The sequence below is a fragment of the Diprion similis genome, chromosome 8, assembly GCF_021155765.1.
Source record: "Diprion similis isolate iyDipSimi1 chromosome 8, iyDipSimi1.1, whole genome shotgun sequence".
In the NCBI taxonomy this organism is placed as follows: Eukaryota; Metazoa; Arthropoda; class Insecta; order Hymenoptera; family Diprionidae; genus Diprion; species Diprion similis.
In genome coordinates, this window is record NC_060112.1 from 25,091,414 (window position 1) to 25,115,657 (window position 24,244).

At 38.6% G+C, this 24,244-nt stretch overlaps 4 protein-coding genes across 5 annotated transcripts; all 4 read right to left on the reverse strand.

Annotated features, from left to right (window-relative positions):
• Nucleotides 1–472: 472 nt before the first annotated feature.
• On the reverse strand, nucleotides 473–2,104 carry LOC124409140. Its single transcript, XM_046886559.1, has 4 exons — nucleotides 1,856–2,104; nucleotides 1,597–1,784; nucleotides 1,071–1,237; nucleotides 473–738 (listed from the first exon to the last, which is right to left on the reverse strand). The coding sequence occupies exons 1-4, from the start codon at nucleotides 2,088–2,090 to the stop codon at nucleotides 534–536; spliced, it is 795 nt and encodes a 264-aa protein (XP_046742515.1). The 5' UTR covers nucleotides 2,091–2,104; the 3' UTR covers nucleotides 473–533.
• A 3,899-nt stretch (nucleotides 2,105–6,003) lies between these two features.
• On the reverse strand, nucleotides 6,004–7,640 carry LOC124408920. Its single transcript, XM_046886224.1, has 4 exons — nucleotides 7,386–7,640; nucleotides 7,127–7,314; nucleotides 6,596–6,762; nucleotides 6,004–6,257 (listed from the first exon to the last, which is right to left on the reverse strand). Exons 1-4 carry the CDS (start codon nucleotides 7,618–7,620, stop codon nucleotides 6,053–6,055), a joined length of 795 nt encoding a protein of 264 aa, XP_046742180.1. The 5' UTR covers nucleotides 7,621–7,640; the 3' UTR covers nucleotides 6,004–6,052.
• Nucleotides 7,641–11,984: 4,344 nt separating this feature from the next.
• On the reverse strand, nucleotides 11,985–13,692 carry LOC124408919. The gene is made up of 4 exons (XM_046886223.1): nucleotides 13,421–13,692; nucleotides 13,162–13,349; nucleotides 12,553–12,719; nucleotides 11,985–12,221 (listed from the first exon to the last, which is right to left on the reverse strand). Exons 1-4 carry the CDS (start codon nucleotides 13,653–13,655, stop codon nucleotides 12,017–12,019), a joined length of 795 nt encoding a protein of 264 aa, XP_046742179.1. The 5' UTR covers nucleotides 13,656–13,692; the 3' UTR covers nucleotides 11,985–12,016.
• Nucleotides 13,693–19,166: 5,474 nt separating this feature from the next.
• On the reverse strand, nucleotides 19,167–23,957 carry LOC124408918 (arylalkylamine N-acetyltransferase-like 2). Of its 2 annotated transcripts, none has more exons than XM_046886221.1 (3): nucleotides 23,818–23,957; nucleotides 20,319–20,604; nucleotides 19,167–20,139 (listed from the first exon to the last, which is right to left on the reverse strand). In XM_046886221.1, exons 1-3 carry the CDS (start codon nucleotides 23,865–23,867, stop codon nucleotides 19,648–19,650), a joined length of 828 nt encoding a protein of 275 aa, XP_046742177.1. In that variant the 5' UTR covers nucleotides 23,868–23,957; the 3' UTR covers nucleotides 19,167–19,647. The 2 variants fall into 2 exon arrangements, with proteins under 2 accessions (XP_046742177.1, XP_046742178.1); XM_046886222.1 differs by lacking the exon at nucleotides 23,818–23,957 and adding an exon at nucleotides 21,403–21,742.
• Nucleotides 23,958–24,244: the final 287 nt, after the last annotated feature.

Consider the following 24,244-nt stretch of genomic DNA (forward strand, 5'->3'; position numbering starts at 1 on the left):
TCATTTTCCTGTTTCTGAATAAAAATTAATATTACATTGAGAGTTATGTAGTCAGCCAACTGAATTGAATTGATAGAATTGATTAAACCGTTCAGTTCGTTTACCTCGATCTGTTTTCGGATGAATATTTTACTACACTGCTTACATTTCGCCGGCAGATAGGCAAGCGTAGTTATATCTAACAGGCAGTTGTTCTCTTAGACGTAACTTCGGTTGCCTATTTGCCGGCGTAACATGGGCTGCCTATTTGCCGGCGAAACATCGTTCGCCTCGGGACCCTTCAGCGAAAACTTCCTGTAACCTATACGGAAGTTTAACTTCTAGTCTCTTGTTCGCATTATCGGATCATAGTAGGCCGATACATGGTTCTTTTTTTCAAGGGTCCTTTGCTATTCTTGTTTAACGAGAACATCTACACTATAAAACTCCGCAGAGTATTGAAATAGAATGAATATCTTTATTCAGAATGAAGTTTAGAAAAACTGTAAACAATGATGATATTTTTTTGTAAAAAATTATAAATAATGCAGCGTTTACTTCAATAACTTTTTCCCCATGACTTTAATGAATTTCGGCGCAACTCCAGGAAAGGCGACATTCCCTTCGTCGTCGAGGATTTCCGTATACTTTTTTTCAACCAGGATTTCAAACCCGTTGCGGCTGGCAACAATCTGGGATGCAGTACCCGTAAAAATTGTCTCTGTCGCGGGTATCTGATAGGCCTGACCAATGTCGGTGCTGAAAGTGAAATCGATTTATTAGCTATAATAAATGAGTAACGACCGACGTAAGATTTGTCGAGAAATTAGCATCGTCACTTGTAGTACAAAGTATGTGGCGAGTCGCAGGTTTGACCCGACGAAAGACGATGGCCCTTATGGTCGGCATATTGCAATCGCTTCCGCATGCCACCCACGCTCTGGCACGAGAGTTTGTCTAATCGGCGTAGAGGCCAAGTAGTTCGATCGGAGTAAAGTCATTAAGTAACGAGGTAAGGGGCTCAAGTGATGTACGCCTGCTTCGCCATCTGCACACGATTAACAAATTTAATAATGCACACTGATACTGACCGTGCCTGAAGAAGGGCGTCTGCAATGCCCTGCCCTCTGTAACTGGGATGCACGCTGAGGCCGAATGCAGTAAGATATTTATCAACCCCGTATATTTTGGTCGTATCAACTTCAGCCGTTAACCGAAATGCCGGTGTCATTATGTTGTTCATCTTTTTTGATCGTACCTACGCAATAAGAAAATAATGGAATCATTGACTTTAAGAATTACCTTGGAAATGGCAAAGTTTTTAACGTATGCAAACTTTGTTACGCGCTAACATCCGAGTGAGAAACGTATTCAAACAAAAATGTGATAGAGCGAAGGTTAGCAACGTCTTGCTGATCTGTGAAACTAAACCGCTTCCGTCTAAATGGGCCAGGTTCAACTTGATTAGCTCCGGATGACCTTTTCAAACCGTTGTCTCGACACTTTTTGACCTGCTTTTAGGTCCTAGACATTCTTAGGGTATCCAAAAATTCAGCTCTCATCCGACTCTACCCAATGATCCGAAAATATGTTGCTAGAAGTAGAAACAGAAATCACCTTGATCGTGCTTATCATTTTATCCTCATCCTCCTTCGTTGCAACGATAAGGACGTTGGCTCCAACGATTTCAGGCTTCTCATCGGATTCGAAATTCTCCCTGATAGCAACGACGCTGAACCCCAGACGAAGCGACTCCTTCCACATTGTACGAAACTCTCTTACGGCAATTGGGTCGCTCAGCAAATCTATTCGTTGTATGATAATTAGTGTTATTCCACCCAAAGTAACAGGTCTCACTCACTTAATTTTCTCTTACTCTGGCTTACGCATAGCGTTTCTTCGGAGGCGAAGTATTTTGTCATAAAGTCGACTAATTCTTCCTCCATCGATTCGGGGACCTCTTGAATTATGAATCTCGGTACTTCTCCACTCGGCATCTTTTTCCGACCATCAACGACGCGCCAAACACGCCTTGGACCTTCCGGCCGCTTCCAGGACGTTCCAGAGAGGTCGACGTAATCGACGTACTTTTCACTATTGTCGATCTGCATTTTCGGATGAAGTTCGACCATGCGAGTGGAATACCGAAATGCCTTTGCTCTCTGTTGATCAATATTTTCAACATTCACGAATAATTTCAACAGATTGTTTCGAGGTGCACCATGGGCTGTACATACCCTTGGATCGTTTTTGGAAATAGAGATAATAATAGATAGAGTAAGCAAATGCAGGGTGTAACGGCCCGATTCACTGTTTGGCCGCTGGTGGTTGAGACGTACATTTTTTTCTCGCGTATTGGTGAGCATAATGACAATTTTATTCAGAATCCTCTCGACGTTACCGCATCTGTTTAAATTGGTTTGCCCAAGTTCCCTCGATAGGACGACGTACCACGACTGAACTCTATATAAGGTAAGTGTAGCAGTTATCGAATTGTCCCAATTAATGACCTTTTTTGATTGTGTCTATTTAATTCTTAGTTCTAAACTTACTAAAAAATATATTGGTAGTGTCTAACCCTCTAGCAATTGGTTTTAGTAATCGAGAAATTTACAATTTGTGCCGCCATTTTATGATTTTGGAAAATAAAAAGGTCAATAGCTGGGTCTAAACGTGTCAATTATGGTCAACAATGGCTACTAAGCAAAAAAAATAATCGAACACTACTCGTTTGAATTGGTAAAAATGAATCGATTAATCGATTATTTCGTATTTTTATGAAACGGTGCATATGAGACCGAAATTTCGAAAATTTCAGTATATAGTCTAACAACGGAAGACTTTTTCCAATATTTTTCAATTTCAAGTTAAAATATTCAATTATCTTTCACTTATTCCATCAAATAGGTGTTAGTAATAGTAAGTAAGACAATGATAATCATTCATACTTTAATCACATAAGTTGATATTATATTGCGTCGTTCACGGGGGTAAAGAAATGGATCAGTTTTGGTCATTCTTAGTACGTGTTGACCATGACTAGAAGAGGGAACAGGGGCAACCAGTGAAGCTCGAGAAAATAATAATCATGTAATAACCATAAAATGATATAAGTGTTGATTCATTATGATCGAAATTAACCGCACTTGCCAATATTTGTTTGGTAGAAAAGATATTCATTATTGTACAGAGGAGAATCGAAACACCTCGCTCATGGCGGGTACGACTTATAAGTAACGACCTTTTCTTGTACAGAGCTATCTAACTTCGCGCAATTCAAACGTGTACGTGCGGTGTGTATGCACTATGCACACATCACGTGACCGATCGCTCTATTAGCGATTACAGTGAATAGATCTGTACAGGAAAGGTGTGTGCGAAAACGATATAAATTTACTCTTATTTCAACAATAAGATAACAAGAATAAATAATAAATAACTCGAATGACACCGAACACGTGGTGCAGTCAGAAACGGCTCTGCTGGATAAGTGCAGAGTCGCCGAATTGTTTCGGGCTTGACGACAATGTTGATTTTTCTTCTTCATTCATTTCTGCACGCAATATGTTTCTTTCGTAATCTGCATTTTATAAGTGCATCAATCGAGTCAAGTAAGATTGATTACGAAGCTCTGATCAAAGACTTCGCAAGGAAAAAAGTAGGAGAAAATTTTGAATACCTGCCATATGTCGAGGGTCTTCGATACGTTTCACTCGTTGTCTTAAAGGCCCACGTATTCTCGGCGTCAGCTGACCAACCTCTGTCGAATTATCTTTCCGGCATGAAACTAAGCACACAGGGCCAACGCTCCCACTGTCGCCGTACAGCACGGGATTGGAACGGCTTCGCATAGTTCCGCTAGGTAGCGCACAGTACGGCACTAATAGTGTTTAACGTCTAGACTGGAGGGATTTGATAAGCCAAAGTTCCCAAATAGTGTGCCTTTATCTTAAATATGATAAGCAATTCGTTCGACAACGCTTTCGATGCTCTTCCATACGTTTCAATCGTTGACTCAAAGTCCCGCGTGTCCTCGACGCCAGCTTACCAAATTCTGTCGCATTGCACTCCCACTGTTGCCATATAGCACGGGATTAGCACGGGATCGCGTATTTCCGCCATGCAGCGTACAGTACGGCACTAATAGTAATTGACCTTTAGACTGCCGAAATTTCATGAGCCAAAGTTCCCTAATATTGTGCCTATATCTTAAATATGACCTGTACAAAGTTCCGATCACATGTAGCGGTTATATTCAGGCGTTCCGTCGATTCACGGTAGGGAAAAACCCAAAAGTTGTAGTATTGCATAAGATGTGGATGTGGGGTTTTTTGGATTACTGAGAACGAATCTGGAATCTGATTTTCAAAATTCAAGATGGCGGACAAAAATCCAAAAAGTCAGTCTACGCAACCATACTGGATCCACCATAACGAATTTTGTAATTTCGAGTTCAGATTCGTGGTCAGTGACTTCGAGAACCCTCGAATACCGAGTTTCATCTAAATCGAGTGACTTCGGATTTTAGTCCGCCATCTTGAATTTCGAAATTTCAAATTCAGATTCGTAATCAGCGATCTCAAAAATCCTTGGTAATCTGATTAATGAAATCGTTTGCGGTTCGTCTGTAGATGATTCTAATGCAGTTAGAATTGATTGATAGTAAAGCGATTTTTTTTTTTTTTTCTAATAAAATAATAAAAAATTCTGCATGCATGTAGCCGACAATTAGATATAAGGTTCAATATTTTCAATAAATTCCGACATATATCGATAGAGAATCGTTTGTAGGGCAATAATTGATTGTTGCAACTGTATGATAGTCAACCTTTAGAATCCGCTATGATTTCGGTTTCCAAAATCAGTCAGTGAGCCAAAAATTAATATATCACAGTCAAAACTCGTCAGGTACTTTGGTTTTCTGTCGACCGGAATACTACCACCAGGCACTGACGTATATTCCTTGTGAAAAAATAAGATAAACATTATTCGTACGTACCTATTAAAATTTCTTCAAGCATATCGACGCTGGAAATTTTTTAATCCGACAAAGAATACGTCATTTATTCAAACTGAAAAATGAGTGAGTAATTGCCTAAAAAATAATGAAAATTGAATTTCAATCATCATCTTCTCACGTCCTAAAACATGAGAATAATTTATGTCCATATAGGATGCACCATTTTTAATTTTATGACTCTCGAACATCTTACACGTTGCCAGCCGATTTATACTCCCTTGGACCCCCGCTTACACACAGCCCCGAATCTACGATTTTTCCGAGGGTGGCAAACATTTGACATCGGCACCCGTCACCTCCATCACTTGAGATTAATGATTTCGAAAAACTCACAAAGCAAATTCAAGTATTCACTTGGTGAAGCGGGTAGAATTTTTGGATGAGATGAAAACACTTGAATTTTGCAATCTTTATGAGGTACTTATTTACCATCGAGTATTACTATAACTTTACACGTCAAGCTTTTCTTTTTGCGAAGAAATCTACATATTACGTCATCAAAGTTTGTCTCATAAGCAGTTTTGTTTTCAATGGGCTATGAGTTAACAAAAGCGGGAACGGGAAGGTGGCTGGACGAAAGGTAAAAAATAACATTACGTAATACTTGAATGACTCCATAGGTAAAATGGTCAATTTCCCATTTCGATTTCAAACTCAGAAATACTATAAAACATCATTATATAAGTCAAAGTAACAATTACATGATCCAAAACTATATTAGTCTAAGAGAATAAATTCATGAAGTAACGGAACGATTTGGATATTGATCTGATAGGCAGTCATTCAAGGTTTAGGGTGACCACATTGCCCGCCCTTCCTTTGACCAAGATAATCACATTTAAACCATGAAGTAACCAGATAATCAAATTTATGTATGTTTATAGAACACGGCTACATTTTTTCTCCACAGATCGGATGATAGTGGACCGATACGTGGAGGAAAACGATATACGAAATTCAAAAATAAGATATCCTTATTTGGAATGAAGTTTGGGAAAAAAATGTAAACAATCGAAGCATCCTTTTTCACACAAAGCCAGAATATTGCAGCATTCACTTCAATAATTTCTTTCCCATAAATTTAATGAATTTCGGCGCAACTCCAGGAAAGGCGACATTCCCTTCGTCGTCGAGGATTTCAGTATACTTTTTTTCAACCAGAACCTCAAACCCGTTGCGGCTGGCCACAATCTGGGCTGCAGTAGCGGCAAAAATTGACTCTGTCGCGGGTATCTGATAGGCCTGACCAATGTCGGTGCTGAAAGCGAAATCGATTTATTAGCTAAAATGAATGAGTTACGACCGACGCGCGACGTAAGATTTGCCAAGAAATTAGCATCGTCACTTGTAGTACGAAGTATGTGGCGAGTCGCAGGTTTAACATGACGAAAGACGATGGCCCTTATGGTCGGCACATTGCAAGCGCTTCCGCATGCCACCCACGCTCTGGCACGAAAGTTCGTCTAATCGGCGTAGAGGCCAAGTAGTTCGATTGGAGTAAAGTCATTACGTAACGAGGTAAGGGGCTCAAGTGATGTGCCCCTGCTTCGCCATCTGCACACGATCAACAAATTTAATAATGCCACCGATACTGACCGTGCCTGAAGAAGGGCGTCTGCAATGCCCTGCCCTCTGTAACTGGGATGGACGCTGAGGCCGCGTGCAGTAAGATATATATCAACCCCGTATATTTTGGTCACATCAACGTCAGCCCTAAACCGAGATGCCACTCGTGCTATGCTGTTCATCTGTTTTGATCGTACCTACGCAATAAGAAAATAATGGAATCGATGACTATAAGAATTACCTTGGAAATGGCAAAGTTTTGAAAGTATGCAAAATTTGTGACGTGCTAACACCCGAGTGAGAAACGTATTCAAACAAAAATGTGATAGCACAAAGGTGAGCAACGTCTCACTGATTTGTGAAACTAAACCGCTTCCCTCTGAATGGGCAAGTCCCCATTCAACTTGATTAGCTCCGGATGACCTTTTCAAACCGTTGTCTTGACATTTTTTGACCTGCTTTTACGTCCAATACATTCTTAGGGTATCCAAACATTCAGCTCTCATCTGACTCTACCCAATGATCCGAAAATATGTTGCTAGAAGTAGAAACAAAAATCACCTCCATCTTGCTTCTCGGTTTATCCTTGTCCTCCTTCGTCACAACGGCGAGGACGTTGGCTCCAACAATTTCAGGCTTCTCATCGGATTCGAAATTCTCCCTGATAGCAACGACGCTGACCCCCTGACGAAGCGACTCCTTCCATACTGTACGAAATTCTCTGATGGCTATCGGGTCGCTCAGCAAATCTATTCGTTGTATGATAATTAGTGTTATTCCACCCAAAGTAACAGGTCTCACTCACTTAATTTTCTCTTACTCTGGCTTACGCATAGCGTTTCTTCGGAGGCGAAGTATTTTGTCATAAAGTCGACTAATTCTTCCTCCATTGATTCGGGGACCTCTTGAATTATGAATCTCGGTACTTCTCCACTCGGCATCTTTTTCCGACCGTCAACGACGCGCCAAACACGCTCTGGACCTTCCGGCCGCTTCCAGTACAGCCCAGACAGGTCGATGTAATCGACGTACTTCTCACCGTCGTCGGTCTGCATTTCCCGATGATTCTGATCAGAATTCCAGATTTCTTGGACGCAGCTTCCTCCTCGTTTCTACTGTAATGTCCTTACAAGGGTTGCGGATGAAGTTTGACCGTGCGAGTGGAATACCGGAAACCCTCTGCTCTCTGTTGATCAATATTTTCAACATTCATGAATAATTTCAACAGGTTGTTTCGAGGTGCACCATGGGCTGTACATACCCTTAGATCATTTCTGAAAATAGAGATAATAATAGAGTAAGCAAATGCAGGGTGTAATGCCCCGATTCACTGTTTGGCCGCTGGTGGTTGAGACGTACATTTTTTTTCTCGCGTAGTCGTGAGCATAATGACAATTTTATTCAGAATCCTCTCGACGTTACCGCATCTGTTTAAATTGGTTTGCCCAGGTTCCCTCGATAGGACGACGTACCACCACTGAACTCTGTATAAGGTAAGTGTACCAGTTATCGACCTGTCCCACTTAATGACCATCATTGATTGTGTCTATTTAATTCTTACTTCTAGACTTAGAAAAAAATTGATTTGTAGTGTCTAACCCTCTAGCAATTGGTTTTAGTCATCGAAAAAGTTACAATTTGTGCCGCCATTTTATGATTTTGGAAAATAAAAGTGTCAACAGCTGGGTCTAAACGTGTCAATTATGGTCAACGATCGCTACCAAGCAAAAAAATAATCGAACACGACTCGATTGATTTGGTAAAAATTAATCGATCAATCGATTGTTTCGTATTTTTTTAAAACGGTGTATATGAGACCGAAATTTCGAAAATTTCTGTATATAGTCTTAACCCTTCGTGTGAACACTCAATTTTTCGCTACGCGGTGTGAATACTGGGTCTTTTAGGGAACAGTCGAGTTTTTGGAGTTTTCCATGCTTTGAAAAAATTTGAAAAAATTCTGGGTTACTTCTTGAAGTATCTACTATATGGCCCAGAAGTTGATAAGGTCAAAAGTTTAAACCCGTTGTTAATAAAAATTCAAGAAAAGTCGAAAAAGTGGAAAAAACGGAATTTTGTTAAAAAATTCAGAACTTTACAATAAACAAATATAAAAAAAAAGGGTCGTAGGCTTTTTTAGTTTAGACTATAAGCTTTCAAAAGAATATAGTGTCTTTAGCACGGGCTCCAAAAAGTTGAATTATTTCAGGACCTGAAGAATGGGGATTATTTTATGGATTCAGGCATCTCATAATAAACTGAACGGCTGGAAAGGAAGCAAGTTTTTGAGGTTAAAGTCCGTGAAAATAGCCACAAGACCATCAGATTGCATAAAACATTTATTATAGTCGTGAGAAAAGAGAAGAGTACGAGAAAAGTAAAAAATAACGCCATTTACTTACCTTCGAAAATACTAACGCCGTGTGAACACTGACCCTTTTAGGGAACAGACGTGACTCGAGCTGGCTGGCGTTTCCAGGTAGACTGCCAGACTCGGGCGTCCTTTGGGCCCTTAGTGCCCACTAATACCTAAATTTTTTAGGGGGGGTACCCGAAGACCGGCCTCTATTCATAAGCGGGAAATCCAAGTTGGAAATTTCGACTGTTCCTTAAAAGACCCAGTGTTCACACGAAGGGTTAATAACGGAAGACTTTTTCGAATATGTTCGAATTTCAAGTGAAAATGTTTAATTGTCTTTCACTTATTCCATGAAATAGGTGTAAAGTGAGGCTCGAGAAAATAATAATCATGTAATAACCATAAAATGATATAAGTGTTGATTCATTATGATCGAAATTAACCGTACTTGCCAATATTTGTTTGGTAGAAAAGATATTCATTATTGTACAGAAGAGAATCTAAACACCTCGCTCATGTCGGTTACGACTTAAAAGTAACGACCTTTTCTTGTACAGAGCTATCTAACTTCGCGCAATTCAAACGTGTACGTGCGGTGTGTATGCACACATCACGTGACCGATCGCTCTATTAGCGATTACAGTGAATAGATCTGTACAGGAAAGGTGTGTGCGAAAACGATATAAATTTACTCTTATTTCAACAATAAGATAACAAGAATAAATAATAAATAACTCGAATGACACCGAACACGTGGTGCAGTCAGAAACGGCTCTGCTGGATAAGTGCAGAGTCGCCGAATTGTTTCGGGCTTGACGACAATGTTGATTTTTCTTCTTCATTCATTTCTGCACGCAATATGTTTCTTTCGTAATCTGCATTTTATAAGTGCATCAATCGAGTCAAGTAAGATTGATTACGAAGCTCTGATCAAAGACTTCGCAAGGAAAAAAGTAGGAGAAATTTATTATTACCTGCCACGTATCGAGGGTCTTCGATACGTTTCAATCGTTGACTGAGAGTCCTGCGTGTCCTCGACGCCAACTTACCAAATTCTGTCGCATTGCACTCCCACTGTTGCCATATAGCACGGAATTAGAACGGGATCGCGTATTTCCGCCAGGCAGCGTATAGTACGGCACTAATAGTAATTAACCTTTAGACTGCCGGAATTTCATAAGCCACAGTTCCCTAATAGTGTGCCTATATCTTAAATATGACTTGTACAAAGTTCCGATTACACGTAGCGGTTATATTTAGGCGTTCCGTCGGTTAACGGTAGGGAAAAATCCAAAAGTTGTAGTTTTGCATAAGATCTGGATGTGGGGTTTTTGGGATTACTGATAACGAATCAGGAATCTGATTTTCAAAATTCAATATGGCGGACAAAAATCCAAAAAGTCAGTCTACGCAACCATACTGGATCCACCAGAACGAATTTTGTAATTTTGAGTTCAGATTCGTGGTCAGTGACTTCGAGAACCCTCGAATGCCGAGTTTCATTTAAATCGAGTGACTTCGGATTTTAGTCCGCCATCTTGAATTTCGAAATTTCAAATTCAGATTCGCAATCAGCGATCTCAAAAATCCCTGGTAATCTGATTAATGAAATTGTTTGCAGTTCGTCTGTAGATGATTCTAGTGCAGTTAGAATTGATTGATAGTAAAGCGATTTTTTTTTTTTTTTCTAATAAAATAATAAAAAATTCTGCATGCATGTAGCCGACAATTATATATAAGGTTCAATATTTTCAATAAATTCCGACACATATCGATAGAGAATCGTTTGTAGGGCAATAATTGATTGTTGCAACTGTATTATAGTCAACCTTTAGAATCCGCTATGATTTCGGTTTCCAAAATCAGTCAGTGAGCTAAAAATGAATATATCACAGCCAACACTCGTCAGGTACTTTGTTTTTCTGTCGACCAGAATACTACCACCAGGCACTAATGTATATACCTTGTGAAAAAATAAGATGAACATTATTCGTACGTATTAAAATTTCTTTGAGCATATCGACGCTGGAAATTTTTAAATCCGACAAAGAATACGTCATTCATGCAAACTGAAAAATGAGTAAGTAATTCCCTAAAAAATGATAGAAATTGAATTTCAGTCATCATCTTCTCACTTCCTAAAACATGAGAATAATTTATGTCCACATAGGATTCACCATTTTGAATTTTATGACTGTCGAACATCTTGCGAGTCGTCAGCCGATTTATACTCCCTTGGACTCGTGCTTACACTCAGCCCCGAATCTACGATTTTTCCGAGGGAGGCAAACATTTGACATTGGCCCCCCTCACCTCCATCACTTGAGTTTAATGATTTCGAAAAACTCACAAAGCAAATCCAAGTATCTACTTGGTGAAGCAGGTAGAATTTTTGGGTGAGATGAAAACACTTGAATTTTGCAATCTTCATGAGGTACTTATTTACCGTCTAGTATTGCTATAACTTTACACGTCAAGCTTTTCTTTTTGCAAAGAAATCTACATATTACGTCATCAAAGTTTGTCTTATAAGCAGTTTTGTTTTCAATGGGCTATGTGGTAAAAGGTAAAAAATAACATTACGTAATACTTAAATGACTCCATAGGTAAAATGGTCAATTTCCCATTTCTATTTTAAACTCAGAAAAACTATCAAACATCATTATATAAGTCAAAGTAACAATTTACAATATGATCCCAAACTATATTAGTTTAAGAGAATAAATTCATTAAGTAACGGAACGATTTTGATATTGATCTGATAAACCTTTTCAAGGTTTAGGGTAACCACATTGCTCGCCCTTCACTTGACCAAGATAATCACATTTCAACCATGAAGTAACCAGATAATCAAATTTATGCATGTTCATAAAACACGGCTACATTTTTTCTCAACAGATCGGATGATAGTAGCCCGATACGTATTCCTCTTTTGCAAAGGTCCCCGGAAAGGAGTGCAATCGTTTGATTTCTCTGCAGAGTAGTAAAATGGATATCCAAAAATAAGATATCTTTATTCGGAATGAAGTTTGGGAAAAAAATGCAAACAATCGATACATCCTTTTTCACCAAAAGCAAGAATATTGCAGCATTCACTTCAATAATTTCTTTCCCAGGACTTTCATGAATTTCGGCGCAACTCCAGGAAAGGCGACATTCCCTTCGTCGTCGAGGATTTCAGTATACTTTTTTTCAACCAGAACCTCAAACCCGTTGCGGCTGGCCACAATCTGGGATGCAGTACCCGTAAAAATTGTCTCTGTCGCGGGTATCTGATAGGTCTGACCAATGTCGGTGCTGAAAGCGAAATCAAATTATTAGCTGAAATGAATGCGTTACGACCGACGTAAGATTTGCCAAGAAATTAGCATCGTCACTTGTAGTACAAAGTATGTGGCGAGTCGCAGGTTTAACATGACGAAAGACGATGGCCCTTATGGTCGGCACATTGCAAGCGCTTCCGCATGTCACCCACGCTCTGGCACGAGAGTTCGTCTAATCGGCGTAGAGGCCAAGTAGTTTGATTGGAGCAAAGTCATTACGTAACGAGGTAAGGGGCTCAAGTGATGTACCCCTGCTTCGCCATCTGCACACGATCAACAAATTTAATAATGCCACCGATACTGACCGTGCCTGAAGAAGGGCGTCTGCAATGCCCTGCCCTCTGTAATTGGGATGCACGCTGAGACCATATGCCCCAAGATATTTGTCAACTCCGTATATTTTGGCCATATCAACTTCAGCCGCTAACCGGAATTGAGACCCCATCACGGTCTTCATTTTCTTTGTTCGTACCTGCGCAGCAAAAAAATAATCAAATCACTGACTTCGAGAATTAACTTTGAAAGAGAGAAATTTGTAATGTATGTAAAATTTGTAACACGCGCTCAAACAAGAACTTGATTCAACAAAGGTTCGAAACGTCTCACTGAGTTGTGAAACGAAATGAGTTATGTACATCTCAATGGGTAAGTCCCCATGGTGCAGAAATAAATTTGAAAACACTGAATCTTAACTCAAAACTCTTTGTTCTTATGAGCAATGTCAGACAAGACATTATTCCACTAGTTTTTCGTAAAAAAAATCTATGTCACTTGACTCATTCTAACTCGCAATAGCTCGATTTATTTGTAAATGACCTCCGGAAAATAACTGACCACCAACCACTACATCAGGATGTCACCCCGCTCTACCCAATGATCCGAAAATATGTTTTATTACGAGTAGAAAAGAACACCTCTATCATGCTTGTCAGTTTATCCTCATCCTCCTTCGTCACAACGGTGAGGACGTTGGCTCCAACAATTTCAGGCTTCTCATCGGATTCGAAATTCTCCCTGATAGCAACGACGCTGACCCCCTGACGAAGCGACTCCTTCCATAACGTACGAAGTTCTTTAATGGCAATTGGGTCGCTCAGCAAATCTATTCGTTGTATGATAATTAGTGTTATTTCACCTAACGTCACAGGCCTTACTTATGTAATTCTTTCTTACTGTGGCTCGCGGTTATCGTTTCTTCGGCAGTAAAGTATTTTGTCATAAAGTCGACTAATTCTTCCTCCATCGATTCGGGGACCTCTTGAATTATGAATCTCGGTACTTCTCCACTCGGCATCTTTTTCCGACCGTCAACGACGCGCCAAACACGCTTTGGACCTTCCGGTCTCTTCCAGGACAGCCCAGACAGGTCGATGTAATCGACGTACTTCTCACCGTCGTCGGTCTGCATTTCCCGATGAGTTTGATCAGAATTCCAGATTTCTTGAATGCAGCTTCCTCCTCGTTTCTAATGTGAAGAACTTCCGTTGATTAAAAGTTTTAACACTCACCGACCATTTCAAGAGATATTTTCCTAGTGCACTAGAGATTGTATGTTCGGGTTAACATATCTTCTGTAAGTTACGAAAACAAATGATAATCTTATCAGTAATAACGTAATATTGAGAACCATACGCTAGATAGTATACATATACATACGAGAGTGTCCTTTGTATTGTTAACGTATCAAAACAACTGGAAAAGGATGATTTTTGTGTAACTTTAGCATCACTTTCAAGGAGTCCGCTTTTCAAAATATGAGCCTGTTTTGTTTATTATAGTATACTAATTTCTAGACAGTCCTAAAGATGCGAAGTAAGAAATTTTTCCGGAACGAGCATCATTCCAGTAACGTAGCTAACTTCAACCTTGTAAATAAATGTGCTGAGACAACTACCGATTTCTTCACTCAAGAGAAAAAAATATTGATCAAAACAGTTTCCAACTCCGCCAGGGGCAGCGTTGCCAACCTATCAGACGCATCTCTCTTTAAATGGCGCCAAAACAATTTCTCAGATTTCTTATTTAGATTGCACCACAATAAGTTTTCATGTTTCTCATTTTCAAGAGTAATTTTTGACGGTATCGAAACACAATAAGTACAGGAATACATAATATACCTAATTTTTTCGCTTTATAATTATAAGATGGACAATTTTCCTAGAAATATAATTATAATGATAATTATCGAATGAAGCAACATGGACAGATTTACATTCTACAATCTGAATAATTATTGCAAAGATCGTAAGAACTTGTGCTTGTATAATATGTTTTTATTTTCAATATTTAGGACCACCAACTTGTGACGTCGGATTGGGAACTCCACCGGAATCTCCGGAGAAGTTTTATTCTTTGGGTTAGAATCTTCACTGGAGCCTGGCGACTGATCAGGGATTGGATCTGATTCTCCCGGCCTAGTTTTTTCCTAACTGACCCTCGAATAATTGAGTGCCTGAGTAGTGACCTGCGATCTTAGTACTCGGGGGTTCGAAGGCGGAGAATGTACTACAGCTGGTTGTTTTTTTGTGATGAGAAACTTGATTCGACACTCCTTCAGATAAATCGGATGAGATTTTTGTGGTGGTTTAATAGTTACGTATTACCATATTTTTTATAACGCATAATGCATTGATTTCTGCGTTTTTTATACCCATAAGCCGCACCAAGGTGGCCTTTTTTTGACAGGTTACTTCATAGTTATGTTGCAATTAGATTGCACTTTTTCAACAGGAAAAAGTAAATGTGACAAAATTTTAGGTAAAAATACAAGAAGCTTTCCTCCATCAAATTATAATATATAAATATGTACACATACGTATAGTATATATGTATACACACATACGGTCGTTCCTGCTGACTTCTCAAAAAGCGGCCAAAAATGAAATATCATTACCCACTTTTTCAATAAGCGGGCAAAAATGGGGTGAGGGTGAAAACTTGGAAGGGCCAATATTTTGAATGGCCGAAATATCTAAATTCCAAACATGCAATAATCAAATAACTAAAGATGAACTGTTGGAAATTTTGATTTCCGAAAGTGTCACTGGTTAGAGTGACTACTAATCAGTGACACTTTCAAGACACAAGATTTCGAACAATTCATCTGTCGTTACTTTATTTTTACATGTTTGAAATTTCCATATTTCGGCTATTCAAAAGATTAACCCTTCCAAGTTTTCACCCCCACCCCGAAAATGAAATATTATTGCCCGCTCATCCAAGCCGGTCAAAAATGGTCATTTTAGGCCAGCTCAAATAGGTCTGAAACACGCAAAAATCAAGCACGTGTTGCAAAAATTTACTTTTGAAACGATGCATTCTGCGCTGTTGAGATGTTGCATCTGCAGGATGTGGCTTCGTTACAATGAAGACACGAAAGTGAAACAGGAGTTTTAATACCAATTAGTTTTATTAAGAATTAAAGATATGTTTTTAAATATTTATTCCTTGAATAGAAAAACGCTTACAAATCTGGATACTAAATAATATTTCAGAGTTAGGATGGAAGAATTGCTTAAACAAATTGTTTTTTCCACCGAGCTGGGTCTCCTTGAGAGTGTGGTCTAAGTATACACCGCTGTGTATTGGTTGCCTAGCATTTGGAGCTAATCCGTAGATCTATGTCTTACATGAGAACTTGAATTTTTGTTGTGGTGAATCCTATTTACTTATTACTATTGATTATGTTTATTTGAAAGGTTACATAGACGGTTATTTAATACTACGTGGTTATTATAATGTTTCCGATTTAGTATTCTTATTGCTTCCCATCACAAGATTATCCCGTGAGCTAGTTTAATCCTCCTGCACGGGGGGCACACCCGCGGGTAATTGGTTGCATGGTTCGACAACAGGAATTTGTAACGTTAACTACGCCCTTGTGTTGCCTATAATACGGCGTTCTAGGTATGGTTCTTTGGTTTATTCTAGATGATGATGGTTATAGGTTAGGGAACCCTTCAATTGTCATTTAATATTTAATAGTAATAATAGTTTAATAGTATACATGGCTCTAATACTCCGTGTTTGCAAACGGTGTTATTAAGCATTATGTAATGGTGGTTAGTGACCCGTAGTGTTAAAAGTGATTAAGTTGATATGGATGAATGATATGGCTTCCTGTAGGTCCATGAGTCTTGCAGTATGTTTTCAATGCTGTGGATAATGGTATTTGTCATTATTTTCATCTAGGGGTATTTCAATTCGTTAGGTACTAGTTTAATACTTCCTAGTTGCAAGATTCTCGTACTTAAGGTTGGGTTAGTTGGTAGTAATGATAAATAATTATAAAAATCGGTAAAATATATGGATGTTCCGGTCGGACGTTACAAACTTGTGAAATAAGTGCGTTTGAAAATTGTAGACGCTATATAATTGGCGCATATTTTCTCAGGAATCTCACAATTGATGGATTTTTAATCCGTTCACTCGTTTGACTTGAGATTTTCTTTAGATTCCGGCCTAAACGACAATATTTCTTAATAAGAAAACAACTTTTTTTTTCTTCAAACGGACTCTAATTTCTTTAGATCTAAACGCTGGCCAGGGGTGCCAATAACTGTATCTCTTACGCTAGCTATATCTAAAATGAGGTTATGTTCCGTTAGATGGAGAAGAATAACATCGATTTAACTTTCGAACATCAGAAAACTTACACTTCAATAGTTTCATTTGAAAAGCCCGCTAACATCGCTAATTGATTGGGAACTAACAAGATTATGAGACTTATTTATTCACTTACCCTGATAACCAAAATCACAGCAAAGGGATTGTTTCTGTCAACCTTTGATCGACCAATAAATTTGTGTCAGAAGATCACGATGTGAAGATAATATCTTGCTGTCACAATTTTTTTCATCCAATGATTCTGCGTAGATAAAATTATCACATCAACACCCCTTAATTCATTTACCGCATTTATAACTCCAAATATTGTGGAGCAGTATCGCCCGAACGCTGTTGAATTACACTCACGATTAAAGCTATCGAGTCCATCGCTGGTATATATAAAATCGATGCACAGAATCACTTGATCATTGACCTCTACAATACTATTTACAATAAATGAACGTTGTGTTGAATACTAATAGACCGAATTTTCATTTGTGCGAAAGGTGTATTTACTGGTTAAGTTACATAATCACGTGTTCGTTTATGCAAATATCGTTGAGAAACATTAGTTTAACTAATACCGTTATAGTTTTCACCAAGATAAATAAAGTAACACAGTTAAAAACTTTGATAATGTTACATGCATTCACTGTACAGCGCTCTCTCAAGAAATAACGACTAGTCAGGATTGTGGATGAATTTTAATTACAATAATAACCAGGTGTAAGTATACTTACAGTCTTGTGGTATGCAAATAAGTGTTATGCCATCGACAGAAGTTAGTCAAGAAGATAAACAACTTCAGGTTACCGCAACGTAGCTTCAACCAGAATAGAATGACGTGGAAAATGTTTATGTATCAAGTTTTTGCTGCACCAGCAAACCTGAAGTATATAACCATCATTAATACATATCAAACTTTGAGATTGTAACTTTTATTCAATTACATTAGACAAAATAGAGTCTAACGAAGTGCTGTTTTTTATATTACACATATGTGTAGTTGAGAAAATAACTTTTGTACCCGTTGCTATAATCCCGCACGTATTTTTAAACGGTTCTCGCAGCTGCTAATACAAATTTAACAAATTCTGGCATTTACTGACGCGAAAAAAGCGTTGACGTGCCGTAAGCGTGGGTATTACATAATATTGTACGCTTGTCGACATCGGCTTCCAGTAGTTTCCAATATTTGATCTCACCTCTCGTTTATTTCAATATTGGTTTTACCTTCGAATCTGCACTCCCATACAGCTGTTGACTCTTATCATCTCACAAATGGATGAGAAAAATTTTAAATGCATAGAATTTCTGGTGCTGGTTTTGTTGAAAAAAAAGTTCTCACTTGAAAGCAAAACATCCCTCTCAACCCATCTCATTTGTCAGCAATTCAGGTCGGTTCAAAGGATCGACGATACGCAAATATTAATTACTAGGACATCCGTTGAGCGATTTTTCAATGAAAAGCAAGCAGTGACTTCACCTCCAGCTCCGTGAATAGTCTGAATATCGCCTAAAGATCTAAGAGGCGATTGAATAGAAATTGCAAGACAACTTGCATTCAACATTCGACTTTGTCGTGTTTTTAAGCCTGCAATGAAATATTCGCTATAAACTTGACTGTTGTACAGTTTTTGTACGAAAATTACGTCCATCAATAATATCGTTTGCTAGTAACGTTGTAAATACTGTATGCCCGTCATATATTTGCTAATTGCTTTGCTGTCGAAGTTGGGAACAACATATACTGACAATGAGCCGACACTCGTATTCTATTACGAAATCTCATATCCCTGCTTCTATTTCCACTCCCATATTATTATGTTCCGTGAAATGGACAAAAATCAGACACGCACGCCATATACACAATACAAGAGACAAGGTTAACAACTAATCGCCCACCCAAGTATCGGCATGCATTCTCCTTTGAAGTGAAATATCTTTGCAGAAAGATGCGATATGTAGTCGTTCACAACTCGTCGCACAGAAGAAATTTTCAACAATATTGGACTGGTGTGAACGAGTGTTCCGATTGGAAAGAGTTGGGAATAGAAACGTTATCGAAATGTGGAAACGCGACGATGGGACATGATTGCCGATTGCACACAAGCAATTTGGAATCAGCTAAAAATAGAAAATAACCAAAGTACGGTTTTTCGTAATTAGAAAATATCAGATCTGATTAAAAATCCTGAAGTTTCTGGCGAAAAAAATTCGCCCAAGAAATTTTTTTTCCAGCAATAGCCTACAGATATAAGACGAAGGTATACCTGTACAGTGTTGTAAATACTTAACCCTTCGTAAAAAAAAGTTCTAAACGAGTTTCCTTAAAAATCAAATCACAACTTTTGACGCATTAACAATTCGTATTTTGTATAATATAATTCTACAGTTATAAATGAATTATTATAAGATTCCAAGCTTCTCTTCGTACATGCTTAAGTTGTTGATTCCAACTTTTGAAAAGCCATAAAACATGAAGCTCATAATTTTGTACCAGCTTGTTCAATTAGTCAAACTCGACGAGATTATGACCACAAATGCAAGTATTACGAATTAACAGCACTAACTCGGAAAAATAATTTATGTTTCAGATACAAAATTTAAATACACGTTTTCTTTTGTATACTGCAAAGAAATTTCTTTTGAAACACATAACGCAGCATAAAAATACAAAGAAAAAATAAGGAAAATTCGAACCGCTTCAGAACATATTGTCGGAACAGATTTGATCGACTTTTAAATCCGCGTAAAATTATCCCCATAGAATTTATGAAAATCAAAATTGATTACAACCGCTTAGCAACGAGATAACTGGACGTGTTTTCAGGATCGCGTATTCGTTCGCTGTATTTTTTCCCCTTGAATTCGAAATCGTCAAAAGAAACGGTGACGAGGGTATCGAATCCGAGATTTTTGCAAATTTTAAGAGAGTAAGGAGAGCTGCAAATCAGAGAACAAAGCTGAGGCACTGCATCCTTATTCGCGATGCTTTCAACGCCGTCAACTTCAACAGGAGTTTTAACACCTTTTCCAGCTTTTAGCTCTTTCCCTATTTCAACCGAAGCTGCCACAACCAATTGGCCGATTCGCCGTCTCCGATGCGAGGATGCCGTGCCCAAAAACATCACTTCCAATAAAGTGTCGACGTTGTAGTGCTCGAACAAGTTGAGCCTCGAGTCGACGTTTATCATGAAGTCCGTCAGTGCTCGAGACGAGTTGTACTTGCAGTTTTCCGCAAAGATCTCAAAGAATCCTTTAACACCGGGAACCGCAAGCGTCTGAAAAGAAGCGCAATGAATAATCATAAGATTGCTACCTGCACTCTAAAGTTTGTTAAACTTTCCTTTTCAACACCCGTTAACTTTCAAATGAAAATGGAAACAACCGATTCGGCAACTTTGCAGATGGAATGACGATGACCGGATATCGCGGCTTCTAACGAGTATGAAAAACTCACTTGAATCTTGTTAAAACCAACTCCAACCACTCGTCCAGTGCTGACTTCAACTGCTACGACGCTGACTCCGTCCTTAGCACTGATTCTGCACAATTCCTCAAGCTCTTCGGCAGCTCCGGGTTCGGAAAGCAGATCTACACCTTGGCTGACAGCCTCGTCCTTGAAAAAGGAGTCCCTTATAACCTGGAGAGCACCTTCTAGAGTCTCGGTGGTCAATGACTCGAATTCGACCTCGCCATCCTCGGTCGAACCCCAGAGCCGATAGGACGGCATTCTCTTTCGGTTGCTGAAGAAAGAGAAGAAAAATCTGTTGCGAGATTTTGTCGGGGAAGTTTGTTCGCAGGTATGTCGGTTATTAAAAAGTAAAGCTCGCTTGAATATATGATCAAAGTCATTCCGAGAAATAAGAAATTGAATATAACCACGGAAAGTTCAACAGAGAATCGCATTTCGTTGCATTTCAAAGAGAAGCTTGAAAGCTTTTCCTTGTTTTTTTTTCTGCCTTTTCTCGCAGTCTACAGTCATACTGTGAAGTAAATAGTCTTGGAGGTAAATGGACTCTCTGGGATTTCATGGAAACTCTTTTCTCTTCAAGAACTCTTCCTCTGTGGCAGGATTAAAAACTACGACATTTTACACAAGACTCGCGTGAACTGGAGAACTTTGGATTCTGTTGCAGCCGTGAGACCTGTATTGTTATCTTGCAATTTTTCAATTTGGCGAAACGACACAATTTCGCTGTTTGATGTGTACAGTTAATTCACACAAAGCACGATGACGTTTTTCTCAAATACCTATATTTTACAATTGGCTTTTCGAAGGTGATCATAAATTCACATTCGTTTGTTTAACTATGACAAAGTATTGATAACGACATTGTCTAGTAAATTCTAATGTACTGTCATTCTAATGTAATGTCACGTTATTCTATGTAGAATTAGCGATGTTCCAGCAAATTATTATAACATTACAATTTTATCTTACATGTACTTTGTTCTTCCTGTATAGAGTTCCGTTTCAAACAAGACACCAATGAACGAATATGAAGCGCTCTTATCTAAAAAAAATAAACCTCAATTCAAACCTCATTATGATTACTGTGGTTTCGAGTCTGGGACGAAGAATGAAATGACGGATAAAAACGTTCCAACGGCGCCTTCCTCAGAGTATCTACCGTACCCAATAACGAAAACCGTTTATTTTAGGTACTGCAGTTGCTACTAGTTTGATAATTCTGGCACAATCCAAAATCACTGTTCAATAACCGGTACAACAAAAGTTTTTAGTATACGAGAGGACCATAATTTTAAATTTAATAATTGATTCCACGGTATATTCCGCCTGAAACTGCACAGCTCCTGTCAACCTGCCTACGAAATTCTCCAGAATGACTTTGCGGTTGGTTTGCAGCATATGATAAACTTGCAGTGAGACAGGAGTGGTGGAAGTGAAGCGTCATGTATGGATATTCTGCTGAGAGAAAATGTCTGAAGTTCTTATCGCGTTTCAACCTTCCGAATGACCTTCGGTGTTCCGATTGGAACACAACTGTGTTGATCGCAAAAGTTAAATACGATTCAAGTTCGAACCATATTTGGCCACCTGCGAGTCCATACTGATTGTGAGTATAAGCTATCTATTGGGTCTCGATCGTTTTCGATAAAACAAAAACAACAACAATATCAACAATAACAACGGATTTAAAAGGTAAGAGGGAAGACCGGTACTGGTAAGAAACACTTGTGATAGATATTTTGTCTAAAGTTAGTGTACATTATCATTGATATATATATACAGTATAAGCTATGTCATGCGAGAAAGTGTCGGTTCAATGAACTCACGAGAAGATTCCTGATATATGTGATTCCCCGTGACGTTATCTCCTCACCACAGTTAGCTATTGGAAATGTTCGTTACTGCATTGAAACATAATGTAATCCGAGTATAAGATATAACGAAGTCGACGACTTAACAGAACTTGAATCGTTATAATATCACTATTGCGTGCATGATGGATATTGTCGCGTGTAGTACACGTCTCTAAGTGAACGAAATTATACCTCATCTTCTGAATTATTAATCCTTGTATAACGTTCGTTATTCTAGCTGTGTATAGCACGTGTGGTCATCACAATTCAAATTTCTATCCACCCAATGAACATATCGCCATGCTGTACGACGGCTCCTGAGACTGTAAACTATACGAACAAAATTCCTCACTAATGGTGCTTTTCGTTCAGTTATCATTATAGAGTCGGACCCATTATCAACACATTAACACTGCAATAGAATTTTATACAATATTCTATATACTTATTTGTTAGTGACGATTTTTACACAGCATAAAATACTAATACATCTAATTATGATATTTGCACGGATTATCGTTGCTCGAGACTCGCATCTTTTCAATTTTAAGGTTAACTCTCTGCTGGCCGTGTGGATTTTTACTGACGATTCCGGCCAACGTAGACGATTTCGTCCTGAGCTCTTTTTCCCCCACGCAGGACTTTTCCAAAATTTCCAGAAAACTCAAGTACTAATCAGTTTCAGGTGCCTCCTTGACATTCCAATAATTTCCTTAACGGAATTTTCAATTAGTGAATAAGTAGACATGGTTGAACAATTAAAAATTCTCGAGACACCGATAAGTGAGACAGTCAGACATTGGCCAGACCCGATGTATCGAGTACATTTGTATCGAACGAGATGTTGCATGAGTGCAGCATCGTGAAAATGATTACATTTTATTTTGACTAATTTCTCCCTCTGCTGATCAAACGACGACGTCAACTTGTGAGGCTTCTACTGTACAGCTAAGCCTAAACACAGCGTGTATCTGGAGCAAATCGCTCTTGTCCTCATTCTGCGACGGCAGGTTGCGGAAGGCCCTGCTCTTTGTTTAAAAATAACCACTAGCCCGATGTAACCATCGCAATGGAATTGGCTCCAAGGACGGAAAACGGCAGTTTTTCTTTTCAGAGTTCGGTTATGTTAAAAAACCGGAACACCAGCGGTAGGAACTCGACACAAAAACCCTAGCCAAAGTAAACGACTCACTCTGCGATATGTTGCTGCTGTTGTTATTAATGTGTCACTATGACATTTTCAGCGCAAGCCTGCAATTATCGTTACGTTCATAATTATAATAAGTGTGGTTGATATTTTATCTTGATATCATACTCCACGCGGGAAATTCCAAGTGATAATGTATTACCCAGTAATTAAAACCTGTTAATACAACATGTTCGTTTACATACAACTGAATTACATGGTTGTTTTTAAAGAAAGATTTCACGCGCTCAAATGTGAGGTGCCTTTTTTAAAAAATCTGTTTTCTTTTCGTTACTTGGTCTTTCGTATTATTCTTCTAGTATTTTTTTTTTGTTTTTTTATTTTTTTTTTTACTACAACCAACAGCTCACGGACTTGGCTTAGCAACAGAATGTTTGAATTTATGTATCAAAATAAAAAGACCGCAGTTTTGAATAAGACTTACCAATGTTCACTGCGTAGACCAAGATGAATAAACAATCGCAGATTGTGCATCAAGGAAGCAAAGTAGGTCTTTTTACGCTGAGCGTGTATGCAATATGAGCCGTAGGCGAGCGCGTGCGCGAAACGAAGACGAATATTGCAAATACGGGAGGCGATAAAGAGTTAGCCTCTATGGTGGGCACTATACTTCATGTTAGAAATATGTGATTGACAAATTTTTTTTAAAGCGGAGTTCAAAAGAGACAACTTTCAAGTACTCGGATACTATTTTTTTTTTCTACTTTTGCAGAAACAATTACTTCACGTATACCGAAAGCAGGCAAAAAAGACGTGTAAACATATTTGCTTTACATAAAATGTGTTTATATTTATATTTTACAAGACAAATATTCTGCAATATTTTGAATATGTACTTTAATATTGCACCA

What these genes read in the sequence shown, in the direction of transcription:
- LOC124409140 (XM_046886559.1), bottom strand. Translation starts at nt 2,090, where the DNA reads ATGCAGATCGACAATAGTGAAAAGTACGTCGATTACGTCGACCTCTCT. An exon ending in AACGCTATGCGTAAGCCAGA is followed by an intron (nt 1,785 to 1,855) that starts GTAAGAGAAAAT and finishes TACAACGAATAG; the next exon opens with ATTTGCTGAGCGACCCAATT. An exon ending in GACGCCCTTCTTCAGGCACG is followed by an intron (nt 739 to 1,070) that starts GTCAGTATCAGT and finishes TTTCACTTTCAG; the next exon opens with CACCGACATTGGTCAGGCCT.
- LOC124408920 (XM_046886224.1), bottom strand. Translation starts at nt 7,620, where the DNA reads ATGCAGACCGACGACGGTGAGAAGTACGTCGATTACATCGACCTGTCT. An exon ending in AACGCTATGCGTAAGCCAGA is followed by an intron (nt 7,315 to 7,385) that starts GTAAGAGAAAAT and finishes TACAACGAATAG; the next exon opens with ATTTGCTGAGCGACCCGATA. An exon ending in AACCGAGAAGCAAGATGGAG is followed by an intron (nt 6,763 to 7,126) that starts GTGATTTTTGTT and finishes CTTATTGCGTAG; the next exon opens with GTACGATCAAAACAGATGAA.
- LOC124408919 (XM_046886223.1), bottom strand. Translation starts at nt 13,655, where the DNA reads ATGCAGACCGACGACGGTGAGAAGTACGTCGATTACATCGACCTGTCT. An exon ending in AACGATAACCGCGAGCCACA is followed by an intron (nt 13,350 to 13,420) that starts GTAAGAAAGAAT and finishes TACAACGAATAG; the next exon opens with ATTTGCTGAGCGACCCAATT. An exon ending in AACTGACAAGCATGATAGAG is followed by an intron (nt 12,720 to 13,161) that starts GTGTTCTTTTCT and finishes TTTGCTGCGCAG; the next exon opens with GTACGAACAAAGAAAATGAA.
- LOC124408918 (XM_046886221.1), bottom strand. Translation starts at nt 23,867, where the DNA reads ATGCACAATCTGCGATTGTTTATTCATCTTGGTCTACGCAGTGAACAT. An exon ending in GGTCTACGCAGTGAACATTG is followed by an intron (nt 20,605 to 23,817) that starts GTAAGTCTTATT and finishes CTCTTTCTTCAG; the next exon opens with CAACCGAAAGAGAATGCCGT. An exon ending in TTGGTTTTAACAAGATTCAA is followed by an intron (nt 20,140 to 20,318) that starts GTGAGTTTTTCA and finishes GCTTCTTTTCAG; the next exon opens with ACGCTTGCGGTTCCCGGTGT.